This window comes from Grammomys surdaster, unplaced genomic scaffold, assembly GCF_004785775.1.
Source record: "Grammomys surdaster isolate TR1022 unplaced genomic scaffold, NIH_TR_1.0 125863, whole genome shotgun sequence".
NCBI classification, from domain to species: domain Eukaryota; kingdom Metazoa; phylum Chordata; class Mammalia; order Rodentia; family Muridae; genus Grammomys; species Grammomys surdaster.
The window spans coordinates 115,490-136,378 of record NW_021620689.1 but is presented as its reverse complement, the minus strand read 5'-3'; the positions used below and the strand labels follow the sequence as shown (position 1 = coordinate 136,378).

Genomic DNA, 20,889 nt, shown 5'->3' with positions numbered 1-20,889 from the left:
GAGGAGGAGGAGGAGGAGGAGGAGGAGAAGAAGAAGAAGAAGAAGAAGAAGAAGGAGTGAAAATTTAAAAATTTGTTGGGATGAGGAACTGAGTGTGAGAGGGGGTCAATGGCTGGAATGTAAATTAATTTAAAAAATAATATTTTAAATGTAATGAATCAGAAGTATAATAAAATGTTTAAATCTAAAACATTTTGTTTTTATTTGTAGGGAGCACGGTACGCGCTAGTGTGAAGGTCAGAGGAAAACTTTGGGGAATCCGTTCTTTCTTTCTACCGTAGGTGGATTCGAGGGATTGAACTTTGGTAGTAAGGCTTGACTGACATGCTTTCTGCCTGAGCCTACCCACTACTAGGATTTCAAGAGTGAACCACCGCCAAGTAGTTTTTGTTTTGCTCTTGAGATTTGTTTTCCTATGTTGCTCCCGTGGTTCTTAACTCTATGGCTCAGGATGACTGTTCTTCAATCTAGCTTGCAGGGAAAGATTTCCGTTTGTTTAACGAGCAAGGAAATGAAAACCAAAAACCTGAAGACCTCCTCAGTAGCACCCACATGTGCTGGTACTTCTCACTCAGGGTGCGGTTTTATCTACGTACAAACTCTGAAATTCGGATTGGTAGATTAGGAAACCGAACGTTGCATAACCCACAGCTACGCCTTTAACACACCTCTGGACCAGCCTACTCCTCAATCACAGTGTGAAAAGCGCCCACGCTCCCGCCGGCTCTCTCGCGAGAGTTGACGTCACTGAGCCGCGCCAATGACCGGGCGGTCGCGTGTCTTGCGTCATACCCAGCTTAGTTCGGGTGTGCTGTATCACTGGTGAGGCCGTGTACCCGGGAAGTCCCTGTGTCTGTGGACTCTGCAGCCTCCCGCTTCCCGGCACCATGGAGTACCTCATTGGCATCCAGGGCCCAGACTATGTCCTGGTCGCTTCTGACCGGGTGGCTGCCAGCAATATTGTCCAGATGAAGGACGGTGAGAGGAAGCAGGGGGAGGCCCGGCCTGGGTGTAGGGGCAGTCGGCGGGAGTTGGTGAAGGGTAGGGTGGGCCTCCCTCTGGGCAGCTTGGAAGATGGAGCTCAGCGTGCTCTACCCTTCCGGCATTGCAGGATTTAGAAGGCGGAAAGCTTACAGAAAAGCCTAAGACCCTAGCTTTGGATTCTCGGTCAGGGCCGTGTTCTTTCCTTGGCCAGATGAGGCTTGCTAAGTGAGAGTTGCCCAGGGTGGGAAATTCAGTTTATAGGAGCTCAAGTGTGTGCGCGGCGATAGGCGCCTCAGATGTCTGAATTTCTGGTAAGTTTCGGTCATCACAGATAGAGGTTAGTTTGCGGGCGCCCTAAGGTGGGATCTTGGGGAGAGTGAGTCTCTCCAGAGTTTGGCAATGCCACTCCGCTTCCGCTGTCTTCATTTGCTCAGCTCAGAACATCTTCCGGCTTTCACTGGCTGCTAGATTTTCCTTGTAGTTAAATAGTTAATGCAACTTAGATGGCGTCTCTTTATTTGCTTTATGATTTTTGTACCTTATTTTTCTGTGCCCAGATTTTCTTATCTCTCAGATTACTAATACCCAACTCAAAACTTGTTGAGAGGATTGAGTGAACGAGTTAGCATTGGACAAATACTTAACAAACTGAAGCATATATGTAACAGGTGTGTCCAGCGTTAATATTTTAATTTGTTAAAAGATTGGCTCTACTATGTGCCCTTTTTGCAGAGTTAGTTGGAGACAGAATATGCATAACTAAGTTATATAATTACTTATCTATAATGCATATATTATAACACACACACATATATATATAAAATGTATAAACTTTCTTAAGGAGATGTTGAAATAACTCAGTAGTAAAGATGCTTTTGACCAGGCTTGACAACCAGAGTTTGATCCCAGAACCCAGATGGCAGAGGAAGAGACCCCACCCCAACCTCCTGCAAGTTGTCCTCTGACCTGTATACATGTTCTGAGGCACTTGTGCACCTGTGCAGAACAAGACAGTCCCTAAATAAATAAATAATTTTTAAAATTATCAAGGAAAAAGATTCTAAGTTTACATGCGATAGAACCTAGATTCAAATCTGTGTAATTTGGGACCGAGGATACAATTCAGTGGCAGCATATGTTTCTGCCATGTACAAGGCCTCAGGTTCCAGTCTCAGTGCTCCAAAAACAAGTTAGTAGACATTATGCAAAATGATCTCTTTTACCCTTAACAGCTACACTGCTTCTTTTATAGTGACAGTTGACCCACAGAATCTGAGTGTTTTCGTGATTCATCAGAGGCATGTTACTGTTTGAAAAGTATTAGCTTTTGCTCAGTGGATTAAAAGTTTATTAAAAGTTGACCTGTCTCATGCCTCACTGTGTACTTTACAGTGCTAGGTACTGAAAAGAGGAAGAAAAAAAAAGAATACTATGTAGTTGGGAAGGTAGCTGAGTAGATCACAGTGCTTGCTATTCAAGCATGAAGAATTTAAATTCCAAGTACTCACTTAAAAGAAAAAATCAAACAGGCATGGCTGTGTGCCTGTAACCCTGCTTGGGAGTAGCAAGCACAGATCCTGGGAGCTCACTGAGCAGTCACTCAAACCCAAAGGGTGCTTCTGCTTCGTGAGAATAAGGTGGAGGATGGCCTGATGTTCTTCTCTGCCCTGGGTGAGGCAGGTACACCCATACACTCATATGTGTAATACACACACAAAGTTAGTGATTCAGTAAGAGCTGGATATGTGTTCAAATAATTGTAACACAAACTAGAAAGGTATTGCTGGGTCGAGAAAAGAGCAGTCAAGTTTGGGTTAATAAGAACAGGAGACTGTTCTTAGGGAGCGGTCATGAGGGAGTGAGAGATTCTGGTTGTAGAGATTAGGAGAAGCTTTGAAGGTGAGTGAGTAGCAATTCTAAATTCCAGGAAGAAAATGATTAAATCTGGAGTTCCCTGAAGTGTCGTCAGAGCTGAAAGAGCACAGTCGCTACAACTGTTTTCACAAAGACAAGGCACCTACCTGTCTGTGAGGCTGGAGCTCCCATCTGGGGAAATGAACAGAGGGAGAGGGGGAGAGGGAGGGAGGGAGGGAGAGAGAGTGACTGAGACTGCTCTGAACTTTGCTGCACTCTGTTCTTTCTGAAGAACTTGAAATCAAATATCTATGGTATTAATTGCTTCTAGAGATTTTACGAAATTGTAGGATTAGTTTGTAGAAGTTATGTTTGTAAACCAGTCTCCAAAAGATTTGAGAGTAAATTTGTCCATTCTTTGACTAGCAAGGCCTCTGACAGCAAGTGATTTTAGCATGAAGGGTGTAGGTGGAGCGGTCATCGAGTGGATGGACCGTCTGTTTCATCACAGTGACTATGTGATGCCTTTGAAAAGGAGAGTGGATTCTATGCCTTTATCCATACTGGATGTTACATGGGACGTAACCTCTTAGCTAAAATCTGAAGAGAAGCCAAGACAAGGAGAGCCAGGCATACTATATCCCTCTAATTCCATCCTGTAGACAGAGGACTGGTGATCTCTAGTTGGAGACTAGCCTGGTTTACGTAATGAATTCAGAGACACTGTAGGATACATACTGAGACACACACTCTCCCTGTCTGTCTCTGCCTGAGCCTACCCACTACTAGGATTTCAGGAGTGAACCACCACCAAGTAGTTTTTGTTTTGCTCTTGAGATTTGTTTTCCTGTTGCTCTCTTTTAAAAAAGCAAACATTGAAGAAAAACCCAGGAAATAAATACAAGATATTTTTTCTGTGTTAGAAGTATTACTAGGGGCTGGAGAGATGGCTCAGCGGTTAAGAGCACTGACTGCTCTTCCAGAGGTCCTGAGTTCAAATCCCAGCAACCACATGGTGGCTCACAACCATCTGTAATGAGATTGGATGCCCTCTTCTGGTGTGTCTGAAGACAGCTACAGTGTACTCATCAATAAAATTAAAAAAAAAAAAAAGAAGTATTACTAGTTAGTGTTAGGCTAGTTTTTAAATCAACAATTTTAGAAGTAAGTCGTTAGAATAGGCACAGAAAAGAAAAAGATTATGGTATGGAAAAGATGAATTTGAGTAAGTTCTTGAAAAAGAGTTGGAAATAATTGTACTCAACTGATAACCTTTTCTGGTATGAAAAGCTTGAGGGAGGAGTTTACAGTTGTCTGAAGGCATTTGTATGGAATAGTAAAAAATGCGGAACAGTAGTAGTTTTGAAGGAGACTTTTTTTGCAAATACTTTTAGGGGAAGCATTTTTGGCTCTGTGAAATGGAGTCTTGCTATATAGCTTTGACTAACCTGATACATGTAACAGCCTCCAAGACCTGGAGTACTGGGCATGCAGCACCACACTGGTTCATACTGCCTGTTGTCATTTTTTCATCATGCTACTTGGGAAAATATGTTGATACTAGGAAGAAGACATTTTCCAAAAACGACTTGCTATAAAGCTAACTGGTACAGCTCTCAATTTGGTTGTACATGTGCTACATTTCATGCCTTTTTTTTCTCTTGGCCTAAACAGAATGACTTTTTCCCCTCTGAGGCAGGGTTTCTTTGTGTAGCCTTAGCTGTCTGAGAACTCACTCTGTAGAACAGGCTGGCCTCAAACTCACAGAGATCTTCCTGCCTCATCTTCCCAAGTTCTAGGACTAAAGGTGTTCACCACCACTGCCTGTCTAGCAACAGAATGACTTTTAAGTTACTCTGATGTCTCCAGAAAGTTGCTATTCTGAATTTCTACAATATATATGATATAGACTGCATTGTCTAACACTGAGTGTAACAGTTTTCTTTATCTGTGAGTTAGGCATCAGTAAGTGATTGTGTCACTATTTTACATGGTTGATAACCAGAGTTTAGACAGGCAAATCAGCCCACTGTGTCTGATCAGAACGTATGCCTAGTGGATTCTGGTCAGTTTGACTGCATGACATTACATGTTGATACTCATTCGGTTGTGTGTTTGTGGATCTTAAGAGTATTGTCAAGAGTAAGAACCTCCTCGAACTGTACAGGCAGCTTCTTGTACAACTCAGGGCCATAAATATTCATCAGTTCTGTTTTGAGACATTATCTTTTGCTATTCACTGAGCATATTCACTGTTTAAAATAAGTAGGCCTGATTTACATTGATTTAATAAATAGTTTGCTATCTTAAATCTTAGCCTTTTTTATGAAGTGTGACATAAAACTTATACTCCCTAAAAGATTACCTTTGCTCCAATATTTAGTGTGTATATGCACACAGACTTGTCACAGTGTATGTGTGGAGGTCAGGGGACAACTTGGCGGAGTCATTTCTGTCTGTCCACTGTGGGTTCTGGGGATTGAATGGGGAGTGGGGCAAGGCCTTTACCTGCTAAGCCATATTGCCTATCTGCTTTTTTTCCCCTTAAAAATAATGCAAACTTATTCAGTAATATTTTCTTACAAAAATGAAACTTGTTAACTGTAGAGATTTAGAAAATACTAATAAGCAAAAGAAAGGAAATAAAAGTAGCTCAGATTCTTGCCACTGTCAAGAATTTAGAATATATATCCTTCTGGTCGTTTTCTTTGCAACATATGTCTAAACGAATCTTCCTTTTAGAATAACTTTGCAAACTAATAGTCTTTGAATGTGTAACAAATAAAAATTTGTTTACATGGGAATTTTAAGGCAATTCAACACTATCTAAGGCATATTTTATGTGGGAGTCTATCACCAGTCCAAATATTCACATTATTACTTTCTACAACTCTCCAACATTTGTAAAGTATCGGATAGTTTCATTTGTTCCTTAAATCCTATTAAGAGATTTTGACATTTCAAAAGCTTTCATACAGGAAAGCATGTCTCCCAGGGGAGATTATTCAGCACTATTGGAAAAACGAAAAGTGAAAGTCGGGGTGAGATAGCAGAGTAAAGCTTTGCTCTGAAGCCGCAGACTAAATACTGCATTTCCTTCCCTAGGCAACAATTACAACCTGAGTATTTATCTGTTTAATCTGAATAAGCCTGGTTTAGCTAGATAAGGCTAGAGTATTATGGTTTTCATTAGTTATTTGGATAGCTCACTGTTAGCACATTCCTTAAAGTGTCTGCTTTGGCAACTGATTTTCTTTTTTTCTTTGGATATGCAGCTACTTTATAAAGTAATTTGGATTCTCAGCTGATTCTTTTCCCTCTTTATTGAGATGGTTCTTTAAATTTACCTGTAGAATCCATTCTTGTCACCATTTTTTATGTTTATATAACATTTGTATTAGTAGTAGCGTTTTAGAACTTTGTACTTAACTCTTGTGCCTCAAGATAATCACCATAGTGTGGATTTCTTCAGCTTCTCTCACCCTCCCATTCCCTGTAGTTTAAATGTTCTTAAATTGTTTTTGTTGCTTGTTTGTTTTTGTCTTTTAAAATAGAGTCTCACTATGTAGCTCTGCCTGTCCTGTGGCATACTATGTAGAATAAGCTGGCCTCAAGCTTACAGGGATCAGCCTGTCTCTGCCTCCAGAGTGGGAAAGTATCTGTTATTCGCCTGATACAGTTGTCATCTCCGAGGCTTACTGCCTCTCTCTCTGCTAACTAACCTAGGCCTAATCCTGGGATCTTCTATCCTCTGTACAATCTAGTCTGGCCATCTGTTAAAATCTCCTGGCTCCTTCTTATTCTCTGGCTTATTCTCACTTTACCTGTGTCTAGCTTGCTCTCTCTTCAACCTCTCTCTGTATAAATGACCTGGTAAAGCTGCTTCCCTTGCCCCTTAAGTAGTTTCTCTCTCTTCTTCCTTCTCTTGAGAGTTGGGTGTATCCTATTCTGTCAAGTCTTTCTCTTATTTGTCACTTTGTCTGCCACTCAATTAAACATCAATTTCAAACATGAGTGCTTCCTTCTACAAACTAATTTTACCTTTATTGTTTGGGATTAAAGGTGTATACCGAGTATGTGTCTGTATTCCAGGCAGATGAATTAAATGTGTTTTCTTTTCTTTTTTTTTTTTAATTGTTTGTTTATTTTATGTATTTGAGTATACTGTAGCTGTCATCAGATACCTTAGAAGAGGGCATCAGATCCCATTACAGATGGTTGTGAGCCACCATGTGGTTGCTGGAAATTGAACTCAGGACCTCTGGAAGAGCAGTCAGTGCTCTTACCCACTGAGGCATCTTTCCAGCCCTTAAATGTGTTTTCTAAGGGCTGAGCTACTAGAAACAGATTTTTTTCAGTAAGTAACACAATCTTGAGGGTCATAGTGTGATCAAATATCCTGCAACACCAGATTGTGTGGGTTAAAGCATATGACCCATGCCAAGCTTAATTTTTTAATTAATTAATTAAGTAAGTGAGTAAGTGGTAGAGATTGAACTCTGGGCCAAACACACTCAGCATATGCTATATCACTGAGATACATCTATAGCCCTAAATTGTAATTTTAAAAAATAATTATTTTTACGTGTATAGGTGCATGTATACAATACCTCAGAGGTCAGAAAAGGGTATGGGATTCTCTGGAACTGTAGTTACAGATGATTGTGAACCTAATGTCAGTGCTGGGATCACCTGGGTCTTCTGCAAGAGCAGCCAGTGCTCTTAACTGCTGAGTCATCTCCCCAGCCCTACCTTTCCCTGCAATTGTATCTTAAATAGTCTGCTTTCATATATAGTTTCCAATATAAATTAACATTCGTGAAGTATGTAGATAGTTAACCTGTTGGCTAGTGAAACTATAATAACAATGGTGGGTAAAATTCTTCACTATATTAGTAGACCTGTTTATAATTGCATATATAAATAGCTTTTAGTTTTTGTGGTTGCAGTTTCTAATAAGAATTTCTTTTCCTTTGAGCAGATCATGACAAGATGTTTAAGATGAGTGAAAAAATCTTACTCCTATGTGTTGGAGAGGCTGGAGACACTGTACAGTTTGCAGAATATATCCAGAAAAACGTGCAGCTTTATAAAATGCGGAATGGTGGGTAAGATTAGAGGGTGGGTTTGGCTGGTGCATTAGTTTTCTAGGGTCACCATACAAGGTACCTCAACCTGGGCAGTTTAAACAACAGAACTCTTTCATAGCTCTGAAGGCTACAGTTGTGAGCTTAAGGAGTTGGCAGAGTTGAAATTTTCTGAGGCTCTCTCCTTGGCTTGCAGATGCCCATCTTCCCCCGTGACTTTCCCTCTGTTCGGGCTATCCAAATCTCCTCTCACAAGGACAGCAGTCACATGGGATTAGAGCTCACCCTCATAACCACATTTTTGACTCAATTGTCTCTGTGTATACCATCTCTAGATACAGTTTGAGAGTCTATGATTAGGGCTTTAGTGTATGAGTGTTTAAAGGCTACTATCCAGTCTATAGCCATTGGTTTATGTTTAATTTTGAACTGAAGATGGGTGTTCTTTACTGACAGTCTTATTCACTGCTGGATTGATGAGATCACAGTTTTTTTATTTGAATCTTCCTACTAAAAGAAAACAAATTAGAGGCAGGTACATGACTTTTGAGTTTTAGACCAGACTGGTCTACAAATTGAATTTTCAGAATAGCCAGGACTACACAGAGAAGCCCTGTCTCAGAAAACTAAAACAAAATAAAAGTCTAGACCCTAAATTCTAGTTGTTCTATTAAAGATTTTCTACAGTCTGTTATAACACTGATATATTGGTGATAGAATGCTACAAAACAGGTTTTTTTTTTAAGTTCTTTGTTTTATTTCATGTGTGTAGGTGTTTGCCTTGCACACATATTGGTGCACCACATGGTGCCCACAGAGGCCAGAAGATCCCCTGGAACTGGAATTATAGAGGGTTCTGGGTTTTGAGAATTAAACCTAGGCCATCTGTAAGGGCAGCTCTTGCTCTTAACTGCTGAGCCGTATCTCCAGCTCCATGGCCTTACAGTATCATGTACACTGTATACAACAAGTCATTTGTCCTCTCTGCGACTTTGTCTAAAATGGAATCATATTTATATTTAGTGAAGATGTTTTGACAAGGAGTGGTGGTACATGCCTGTAATCCTAGCACTTGGTAGATGGAAGCAGGAGGATCAGAGGTTAAAGGTCAAATTCAGCAGTTCAGCTACCCAGAAAGTGTGAGGGCTACGTGAGACCTGGCTCAAGAAACAAAACAAAATAGCCAGACAGTGATGGCACAAGCCTTTAATCCCAGCACTTGGGAGGCAGAGGCAAGCAGATCTCTGTGAATTCAAGGCCAGCCTGGTCTGCAGTTTTTCAGGATGGCCAAAACAACAGAGAAACCCCGTCTTAAAAAAAAAAAAAAAAAAAAACGGGGGAAGAAACAAAGAGGTTTTGACTGGCTTGGGGATGTAGCTCTTTGGCAGAGTACTGGCTGAGCATTTGGAAAGCCCTGGGTGTAATCCTAGGACTGCAAAAAAGAGAAAAATGCTTTGTGAACTTAAAGTTCTTTGTAATTATAAGATGCTGTACTTTAAAAGCATTCTTTTGGGGCTGGAGAGATGGCTTGAGCTGCTCTTGCAGAGGACCTGAGTTTGGTTCCAGAACCCACATGATGGTTTACAGCCATTTGTAACTCCATTCCAGAGGATCTAGCACCCTCTTTTTGCACCAGGTACACATGTGGTACAGGTACACCCAGGCAAATCACTCATATATGAAATAAAAGTAATTCTTAAAAGAAAAAAAAAAAGCCTTAGAGTCAAGTGTGATGGTGCACGCCTTTAGTCCCAGCACTCAGGAGGAGTGGCAAGCAGATCTTTGAGTTAGAGGCCAGTCGGGTTTACAGCACGAGTTCCAGGAGAGGAGCACGGGGTAGGCAGAGATACCCTATCTTGAAAAACATAAAGACTTAGAATATAGCTTTGGTTTAATTTTTATATGCTTACTTATGTAAAATGACTAAATTAACATCCATTCATACATATTTTTTAAGCAGCACGTTTAACATTATTCTTCCAATTGCCTAAATATTTTTGAAGTTCTTTCTTATCAATATTAAGCACAGTGCTTAATACTGCAGAAAAATTAGTGTGTGATCAAGACTTAGATGCTGCCATTCAGGGACCTAAAAGTATGCTACTTGGGATTACACATACTTAGGGTGAAGGGTCTGCTAATGCTTCTGAGGTATAGTGCTGTCTCATTGGTTGTCCTGAGAGAGGGCTGAGGGACTAAGGCAGAGTTGCTTGTTACATGTGTTTAGGTGCTTAAAGTCAATGCCTAAAAGAAAAATTGTGTTTGTTTAGATTAACTTAAAAACTCTTAAGTTTAGTTCCTTTATTAAGTACAGTTTGGAAGATGGAGGTAGAAGGGTCAGGAGTTCAAGACTATCCTCAGTTGTAAATGAATTGGAGGCCAGCCTCATTTACATGAGATAATGTTTTTACAAAAAAACATAAATAAGTAAAAATGGCTTTTAGCAATGACCATATAGTTAGGGTAGGTGTGGTGGTGACACCTGTAATGGCAGCACTGAGTCGGCAGGAGCAGGAGGGCCTCAAGTTTAAGACCTGTCTCTAAAAAGAAAAGGTATAGAGGAGTGATTTGGATGAATACTGTTATTGTCTTCTGTTCCCTTAAATGGGATTCTTTATGTCTTTACCAGGATATGAATTGTCCCCCACAGCAGCAGCTAATTTCACACGCCGAAACCTGGCAGACTGTCTTCGGAGTCGGGTAAGCAGCTAGCGGCCTTCAGCAACAGCAGAAGCTGCACATTGACATTCCTATTTGACATGAACAGTACTTTGGTTTGCCATTTTTTGACTTTCTTCAACTCTTCCCATTGCTAAGATTTGGGTTTGTTTTCTCTTTAGTTATTGTTGCTTTTTACAGTCTAATTCTGTCACTTAGGAGGCTAATGAAGGCTAATGAAGTCCAGGCTAGCCTGGGCTATGGAGCTAGTTCTAGGCTAGCCCAGGCTATTCAGTGAAAATAAACCTTATTTTAAGAACAAAATTAAAAGTGAACATTTATTTTGTGTGTGGCGTGGGGTGGGTATGGAGGTAGGAGAACAAGTTGTGGAGCTGGTTCTTGCCTTCCACTCTATGGGCTACAGGGATCAAGCTCAGGTTGGGAGGCTTGGTGGCAGTCGTCTTTACCTGCTGAACCATCTCTCTGGCCCCAAAGAAAGGTTTTTTATTTTGTTTGTTGTGGTGTGCTAACATGAAGGATTGTGATAAACTACCCCCCTTCTGGAGACTTTTTTTTTTTTTTGAGCAATTTTAGACTCACAGCAAATTAAGAGAAAAATACAAATATTTTCCCCATATAGACTCAGCCCAGATACACATATGTAGCATCCTGTATTATCAGTATCTACCAGAATGGTATATTTCTACAACTAATGAACCTATATTGACAGTGTGGGTTCATAGTTTACATTAGGATGTACTCAGAGACATGCATTCTGTGAGTGTAGATAAATGTGTAAGAACCTAAATCCATCAGTATCACTGCCCTGAACGTCTTCTGTGCCCGACCTGTTCTCTTCCTCTGCTGAACCCCTGATAGCATCTAATCCATACCATAGTTAGGCTTTCAGATTGGCTTCTTGGTGATATGATTTAAAGTTCCTTCACATAGGGCTGGAGAAGTGGCTCTGGTTAAGTACACTTGCTGCATTCCAGAGGACTTGAGTTCAGTTCCTGGCACCCATGTTATTCAGTTCACAGTAGTCCATACAGCTGCAGGGAATCTGATGCCAGTGGGCCTCTTCAGGGACCTGAACTCGTGTACATGTACCTACATACAGGTGTAGATGCAAATAATTAACAATAGTAAAATAAAATAAAATAAAATAAAATTCTTCCATGTCTTTTCATGGCTTGACAATGTCTGTTTTTGTTTTTCAAGACAGGGTTTCTTCATGTAACCCTGGCTGTCCTAGAACTCTCTTTGTAGACCAAGCTAGCCTTGAACTGATAGAGTTCTGCCTCTCTAGTGCTGGAATTAAAGGCTTGAGCCATTATACCCAGCTAGATTATTTCTTTTTAGTACTGAGTTATATTCTTTTGTCTAAGTATACTGCAGGTTATTTATTCTTTTCCTACTGAAGGATATCTTAATTGCTTCCAATTTGAGGCAGTTTGTATCTGGGATTTCTTTAGGTTTGTTTACAGTTTTTGTGTAAACTCTAAGGAGTCTGGTTGCTGGTTTGTATGGTAAGAATATGTAGAATTTTGTAAGAAAATGCCAAACATTTTTGAAGTGTTTTTTGTTAAACTGTAGCTGAAGGTCCCTACACAGTAATAGAGGTATATCTTTCTGTGACTGTTTAGCCAAAGCATGGAGAGTTATCTTCATTTATCTTGTATATTGTAGCATTCTCTATCTGATGTAAAAGGAGGCATTGTTGATTTAAAGATTGAGAGCTTAAAGATTGTGTAGGATGTGCCAAGAAAGTTTACGTGATTGTCAAGGGTGTACATTTTCCCCATGGGGACTAAGTAAATCGAGCCTTGCCATGTGACCTTACCCCCTGTGCCTATTTATTCTTCTGTGATATCCAGATAACTTCCTAACCCCACAGGAGGGCCAGGAAAAAGAATGTTTGTAAATCATAATATTTAACATTCATATGACTTTTGCCCAAAGCATTTTGCTTAATAATTTAATCTATTCACTATTCCACTGAGACAAATTGTAGGTGATTCTCTTGTTGATTCAGTGAGAAGCATAAAGTGGCAGGGGGACTAGTTCAGGGCACACAGCAGGTCAGACAAAGTGACGGTAATTGTACCATAATTAGACTGTTTGCCTTAAGGTCAACTCTTTGATTCTTCAGTAGCAGTTTAGAAAATTAGTGCTCTTGGTGATTGGGGTTTCATCTGCCTTCTTAAACTTAAACACGTGTCATCAAAACAAATATGGGTATTAAGTTTTTTAAAAACCTGCTTGCTATTGATTGTTTAGAAAATTTAGTTTTAAAGATGTGTTTGTGTATCTGTGTATGAATGTGCATATGAGTGCATGTGCCTAAGAAGGCCAGTGACGTTGGATCACTCTATAACCGGAGCTATAAATATCAGGTTGTGAGCCACCTGATATTTATAAATATCAGCCGTGTGTGACATGGATGTTGGGAGCAATATGGACTCTTAACCATTGAGCCACCTCTCCAGACCTACTACTAAAACCTCTTTTATTTTCCAGTGCCTAATATAGACCCTAAGCAGGTCATTAAATAGAATCTGTCTAGTGCTAGCTTTGATCAAGTGTTTTGCAGTCTGATGTGTAGACAGTTTTTAGTGTGTGTGTGCACGAGGTTCATGCCAGTGCTCATTGTATTTGAGAAGAAATCAGAGACGAGGTAAAGACAGATTTACACACACTGTTTTGATCTGGGTGAAAAGTTAGGGATCTTTTTTTAATCGTTGAGAGAGAATTGTGGGTCAAATACTAGGTTCCCTACCACCCAGAAGTGCCTGAGTTACTGAAGGAGTGAGTGTGCATGTCATGGCTCCCCGTGTAGAATGTTCCTCTGTTTTACCAAGCAGAACTGGAGTAAGAATTTCACCTTTGGGCATAATAAAGCTTTACCATTAAGTGCTGCAGACATTAAGTGAATTAAGCTCCTTTTAGAATTGAGATAAGAGTGGAAATTTGCTTCATGCAAATGTAGTGAATCCACCTAATCTTCTCCACTAACAGAGATGTTTGATGTTTTGAACAAGTGAATATCCCTTGTAGACAATGACAAGGATCTAAGTGTTGACTACCTCTGCCTTGTGTTTCTTTGTTCTTCTAGACCCGTATTAAAGTAGATTGTAAAATAAGAATTTGTACTTTAGTTACTTAGAGTTTAAGTTTTGTATATATGTGTGTGTGTGGGGGGGTGCAGATGCTTCCACATGTGTGTAGGTACCTAGACAGGCAAGAGGAGGGCATTGGATTCCTGGGGTTAGAGTTACAGGTGCTCATAAGCTGGGTAATGTGGGTGCTAAGAACAGAACTCAGATCCTCTGAAAGAGCAGCAAATGCTCTTAACTGCTGAGCCATCCCTCTAGCCCTAGTACTTCATTTTATTCTAGAGAGGGAAATGATGATAGTTTTATATACTCCTAATATGAAGTCACTATGTTTGATGTATTTGCATGATAGCATTGTTTGGTTTGGCCCGTGATACATATTTTGAGTTAGCCAGATTTTATGTATATGAAACTTCATATAGGTGTCTATGGCTCTGAGTGTTTGACTTTCATTTACTGTGTGTGATATGGATGTTGGGAGCAATATGGACTCTTAACCATGTGCTCACATGTGCTCACTCGTGCATGCTCCCTGGTGCTCTCATGCTTACTGGTGGTATCCGGTTGGAGGACGTTTACTAGGGAATGTATAATCAATCTTGTATAAAATGCAGGCAATTTGGAATTGTAGTTGAATAATCTTTGGACAATTGCTAGCGATCAAATTCTAAGCTCAGCTTTCCTGTTTACAAAAAAATAGTACTTCATAGGGTTATTATAAGGATTAAAACATAATCATGCAAAGCTCTGTACATTATATAAAACATGTAATGATTGAATGATTTTTTTTGTTTTTATGATGCTATTATTGCTTGGTTTAAGCAATTTAAAGGCTATGTTATCTTTATAGGGAATTGTTGAATTATTTTAATTGAACTGATGAGATAGTAAAGTGGGGGCTATAGGAATTTACTAGTTTTAATGGACAATGTAGAAATAAACTAACATTGAACATCTGTTACATGTTAAATTTTGTTCTAGATTTACCCAGTATGTGTGAACATCACTAACTAAAGGGTTATTTAAATTCCAATTAATTAACCCCTCCCACCCATGCCATCTGCCACCATTATTGAATCTAGGACCTAATCAAATATTTTGATGCATTTTATTAAATAAGAAAGTCCAGGAAGGTGTCTTCTGGGTTTTTCTTGAGTAAGAAAGTTGTGTTTCTTAGTTGTGGGGTTTAATTAGCCATAGACATACCAACTACATCCTCTGTTACTGAGCTACTACACCCCAAGCACCAGCAATTGTGTGTGTGCATGCATGTGCACATGCATGCCATGGCATAGCTATGGAGCTCAGAGGAAACTTTTGGGAGTCGGGTCTCATCATTTGGGTCAGGGATTGAACTCAGACCATGCAGCTTGGTAGCAAACCACTTTAATCCCATTGAGTCATTTTGCCAACTGGCCCCACTGTGGCATTATTTATATGATTTTAATTACCTGATTCCCTTAAAAATTAACTGTTCCATACACCATCTCCATGACAGTGATGTGAGACTGAGGTATGAACCAGCCCACTCTGGTGTCCTTGGGGAATATGCAGTTTTGTGTTGAAGCTTCAGCAGAATGCTGGCCTCTGTAGTGTGTAGTCTTCTGGGCTTTACAACTGCCACTGAATGGTCAGTGTTTTCATAGAACTTTTCTGACATGTTTCACAAGCCTTTGGGGTATGTGTGTATGTATCTGTCTATCTGTCCGTCTGTCCGTCTCTCCCCCCCCCACACACACACTTTGGTGAATGCTTAGTAAATAAACAGTAGAAATAATGAAACCTGGTTTTCAGCTCTAGTTCCATAAATTGCTATTAAACGCCAGGAAAACCTAGTGAGATAAAACCTCAGTTCGTTCACTCATATTGACTTTCCTTTCATCTTTCACATGCAAGAATTACATGTAAAAGTTTAACCTGAAAAAGTGGCTTCACCGTTCTTTTTCCTCTGTAGTTTAAAATCTAATAGTTAAAACCTGTCATGGGAGGTTTAGCACCTGCTCTACTATGAGCTAGTTGACAGTGCTGAGAGAGTTGCAGCTGATTGGATCAGATAGCAGATCTAAAGGGAGGGTTGGTGTTGCTCAGCAATAGAGCAGGAACTGAGCTAAGCCCTAGTTTAATCCTGGTTCCGGGAAAATAAGCATACAAAGATCTGATGTCAGCACTTGAATGTAGTTTTTTCAGTGAAAGGAAAGGAAATGTAGGAAAGAAAATGAGTCACTTAGAAGTGATCACTGCTTATGTCTGCTTTGCCTATGAGTGTATTTGTTTTGGGTAGTGGGGTTGGGGCAGGTACAGCGAGCTCCTGTTCTAAAAGAATCCTGTTGCTGTGAGACTTCAGTTCTGCACTGAAGTTATTCTCTTCCTGCCTTACATGGCTGGCACAGAGACCATCTCCTGTTTATTGGTATCCTTGGTTCATGTGATCCAGTGAGCAGCTAGACCAGGTGAAGCCTTGACTTTGCAAGTCTTATTCCCTAAACACAACCAACTATTTGTTACATGTAATTAAAATATCACTAACAAGGGTAATTTCACGTGCTTTTTTGGCACATGTGTTTAGCAGGATGTGACATGATGAAGCACTGCCATTTCCTCTCTGCGCCATCTCCCTTGAGGCCCCATCTTCCCCGCTCGCCCCCATCTTGCCATGCCCAGGCTTGTCTCCCAGCTCACCTGCTCCAGATGGGTGGCACAGTGGGAGGACACTGGCAAAGGCAGATGTGTTTATTTTCCGGAGACAAAATGTTGTGCTGTTGCAGATGGCAGTGCCTTGGAGCAAGTGGCAGCCTTTGACACCACTGCCACACAGCCTGGGCATCTTGACAGACAGAGCTGGCTTACTCTTGGTGATGGGGAAATTGGAGAGAAAAACAAAATGAAGATGTTAATCAATTCCTGGACTTTTGGTGCAAGTAGCAGTTTTCTGTGGGGAGCAGTTTTCTTCCCCTACAATTGCCTCAGTCAGTCAGTCAGTCAGTCAGTCAGTCAGTCAGTCAGTCAGCTAACTGTACTTTCATTGTGGGCCAGGAGTTAAGTGTGTTTGTGTCATCAATAGGACAGGCTGAAAGCTGGGAACAGGGCTCCATTTAGATAGGTATTCATTTATACTGCAAAACATATGTATATCCCAAGTCACAGCAGTCTCCTAGGATTGGGGATGGCTCCTGTCTGCCCCATTGGAGATACTACTGTTCTATTTTTAGTGGTCATTTTGATTATCCAAAGGCCCAGGGACAGGTGTGCCTTGAAGTTGAGGTACTTTAATTAATATGACACTCTGCTTATAGTGTTTTTCTACCAGAGTGAAAATTCTGACAGCTGTCCTTTTAAGTAGTTTGCTTATTTAGTCATTAGGGCTTGACTAAGTCCATTAAGAAGACAAAGAGTGGTTGTTGAATCATTGTGCCTACTGGCTCCTAAGGAAAAGAAAATGGCTTCAGAAGACTCTTCTTTGAAGCTACTGGCTTTATTTGAAAACCCTTTTCCCCACTTCTTTAAAAAAAAAAAAATTATGTGGTGTTTTTCCCAGCCCCAGTGCTGATAGAGTTAGGAGTTTGCAGGTGTAAAGTCCTCCCCCTCCCCTTCCCCATCTCTCTCCAGGGGGTTGTATGTGAGAAGGTGTTGCTTTCTCACTCAGAGAGCATATATGTGCTACCCTGTTGGATGCCTGCTGTGAGCAGAGAGAACCCCTGTTCTGGCTGAAAGGAATAAGCCTATTGGATGGCTGGAATTGTACAATCCTATAATGCCAACTTTTCACCTAAAATATCTTTCCTAAGCACAGTGCAGGTGAAATAATATAAGTAATTGGTTTAAGTTTATATTGTTTTAAAACTTACGTCTTTAAAAATTGTGTGGTTTCCTATGAAGGTTTGACTTAAGGCTAGAACAGCAGAATGCTGCGTCTGCTTAGTAAGAACATGCTTTATTTTTCAAGTGTTTACCATTAGAGATATCAACTTACCCCTACCTTTTAAGATTACTTTAAACTAGTCAGGGTAGGCACAGTGGTGGACAAACCCTAACACTCAGGCAGAAACACAATAAGCCCTGGCTTCTTGGTGACTCTTCTTATCTTTGCAGAAGCACACAGTGTTGTGAATATAAAGACTGGTCCCAAAATGCTTTTTATTGTCTTCCAAAAAATGCATGTAAACAGTGAAAAAAGGCTTCAAAATGGAGGAAGAATTGACTTTTTTTATTTCTTAACCTGGGAAGTAGTTACATGTATATCTATTGTATTTATTAAGCTATACATGTGTGCTTTATGTGTTTACATGTTATTCATAAAAGGGTAATAATCTGTGAAAAGACAAAGACTAAACAAGGAAGCATAACATTTTTAAGTTAAAAATGAGAAGTTAACACTCTAGTAAATATAATTAACAGACTGGAAAGAAAAAAGGGAAGAGATAGGTTATAATTCCTGTGTGCTAATTGCCGTGTGTGTGTGTGTGTGTTTTTGTGTGTGTGTGTGTGTGTGTGTGTGTGTTAGGAGCTGAGGATCAAAATTAGGGTCTTATGCTTGTCAGGCAAAAGCTTACCACTGAGCTAAATCTCCAACCCCAATATAGTAACCTCTGAGTAACTGAAATGTACTAAACTCTCACACTTCCCTTTCTGGTTCCCTTTGGATAGGGGTGGTTTTATAGCCAAGTTGCTCTTTAATCACTGGTAGTCATTCATTCAGCAGATCTCCAGCCTGCACTGTCTTTGGGGCTGAGGAAACAGGTACAAAGTTCAGTATGTGGCTTCGTGTGGGGAAATGGAGAAGTAAAAAGTCACTTGCACTGCAAAATGGAAGTGCTGGAATACATGTGTACCTGGGTGCTCTGTGAACAGTTAACCTGTGCTGTGAAAGACAGAGGGGGAAAGACTGGAAGCACAGCAGGGTGTGTGAGAGCATGCTAGTGTTGGCGGCTGTTCAGGGCAGCAACAGACACCTCTGATTCACCTGCTCGTAATTCTGTCTGTTTTAAGTAATAGGGTACAGTGGACAAATTAGGGTATTACTGATTTTTTAAAATGTAAATAGATGACACATTCGTTTGATATATAAAAATCTGTAGTTTGGTGAGTAAGGCTGAGTGGTTAAGGAAGACCCAGGTTTCAGTATCTGTCTCACAGCTCACCACTCCAGTTCCAGTGGACCTCATTCCGTTTGCTCCTCCTTGGGCAGCAGGCATACATCCAGTATGCATAAATACACACCACGGAGACAAACACATATATACAAAATAAGAATAAATAAATCTAAAAGTACGAAACAAAAGAGCAGTGAGCCTTTCTGAAAAGCTGTTGGTTAGATTATTGGCTGCTCTCTGGACTGTTTGAGGAAAGAATTGAGGGAATGGGGAAATTATGAACCCACATATCCACTGTGACTATAGCATAACTTACATTGGATGTGAGGTATTGATCGGAACACTGTTCTCACAGAATGCTTCTTAAATAGTCTTTTTTCCTCAGGAATTCATTGTTACTTTCATTTGCACTGTTGGCATCTGAAAATATCGACAACCATATATATTCTAAGTATTCTCTCCCAGGAGACCATAATATCTGATAACTCAGATGAATCTCTTATGTATTCAGCATTCCCAGATATTATGAACATGCTCAGTATAGACATCTAATATGTACTCAGTGTTGTGTGTGTCTGTAGCAAAGCATGGCTTCTGCCTTTGGGTTTTAGGGACCACTTGAGTGTACGTGGAACCCTACCTTTGTCCTAGAAACTGCTGGTTCCTGAGAAAGGATCCAAGCGGCCTTGCTGCAAACGTTTGGTGGTTTTGCCATTGCAGGGTCAGCAATTTTATTTTGATGTTATTTGGGAGAAAGCAGTATTTTTGATTAGCAAGTAAAATTAATGTAGAAAACAAATACTGTGTTAACTAGTTGGTATAATAAGGCATCTGTGCCATGTTGCATTTCAACTCATTAAATTTCTCAACTTCTAATTACAGTAAGGTTACAGCTTTAATAGAATCAACCAAACTTGAGCTTGGCTTTTAGAGAAATAAAATTGATAGCATTTTGTACGGTAGACTTTAAAGTCCAATTTTCTTAAAATAAACATTGAAATTACATGCTATTTAATTTCTTTCTTTCTTCTTCTACTTTTTTTTTTTGGCTCCTACAATTCAGATTTATTTAACACTTATTGTTCACTTCTAGGAACTTTTAATACAGGTAAGCACTGTGATCCCTCAGGACATGATTTCATTTGAAGTGTATTGCTTCCTTTGTTCTCAGTATAGCATAAACATTTATAGACATTGAGTTACTAGAGATTAAACCTAGGGCCTCATACATGCTAGGGAAAATTTGAATCACTGAGTTATATCTGAAATAGTTTATATCTTTTTGTTTAAGACTGTTGTTGTTTCTTTTAAGACAGGGTTTCTCTGTGTAGCCTTGGCTATCCTGGAACTTACTGTGTAGACTCGGTTGACCTCAAACTCAGAGATCTACCGGCCTCTGCTACCACTTCCCAGCTGGTTTTAGTTTTTAGCATTTTTTTAAAATTTTGTTTTATGTATGTGACTAGTTGATTTTTTTATGTATTATGTATGTGTGCCACATGTATACCTGGTCCTGGTGGAGGTCAGCAGAGGTTGTCAGATTCTGTGTAACTGGAATTACAAATGATGTGAACAGCTGTGTGTCTGCTGTGAATTGAAATTGGGTCTCGTGCAAGAACAAGTGCTCTTAACCACTGACTCATCTCTCCAACCCCAGATTTAATTTATTTTAAATGTTTTTTAGACTTACTCATTTTATTTAATATATATGAGTGTTTTGCCTGCATGTGTATCTGTGTACCACACATGTGCCTGGTTCCTGAAGAGGTCAGAAGAGGGCATTGGAACCTCAGGAATTGAGCCACCATGTTGGTGTTGGGATCAAACCTAGACTGTCTACAAGAGCAACAGATGCTCTTAACCTTTGAGCCACCTCTTGAGCCAAAATTTATTTATTTTTAATTATGTGTATATGGGGGCAGGCAAAGGGGAGTGCAGGTAGCCTTGGAGACCAGAGGTGCTGGATCCCCTGGAGTGGGAGTCATGAGCAGTTGTAGGCAGCCATAGGTGCTGGGGATTGACCTCATGGCCTCAAAATCCATCTGTCTGTCTCTCTCTCTCTCTCTCTCTCTCTCTCTCTCTCTCTCTCTCTCTCTCTCT

General features: G+C 40.1%; 1 protein-coding gene across 1 annotated transcript in view; it reads left to right on the top strand.

The window, feature by feature from the left end:
* Nucleotides 1-781: 781 nt before the first annotated feature.
* Nucleotides 782-20,889, top strand: part of Psmb2 (proteasome subunit beta 2) — a 34,127-nt gene continuing 14,019 nt past the window's right edge. The window contains exons 1-3 of the mRNA XM_028790121.1: nt 782-978; nt 7,820-7,942; nt 10,555-10,625. Of these exons, the coding sequence (XP_028645954.1) occupies nt 888-978; nt 7,820-7,942; nt 10,555-10,625 (285 nt within the window). The 5' untranslated portion in view covers nt 782-887. The remainder of the gene's footprint in view (nt 979-7,819; nt 7,943-10,554; nt 10,626-20,889) is intronic.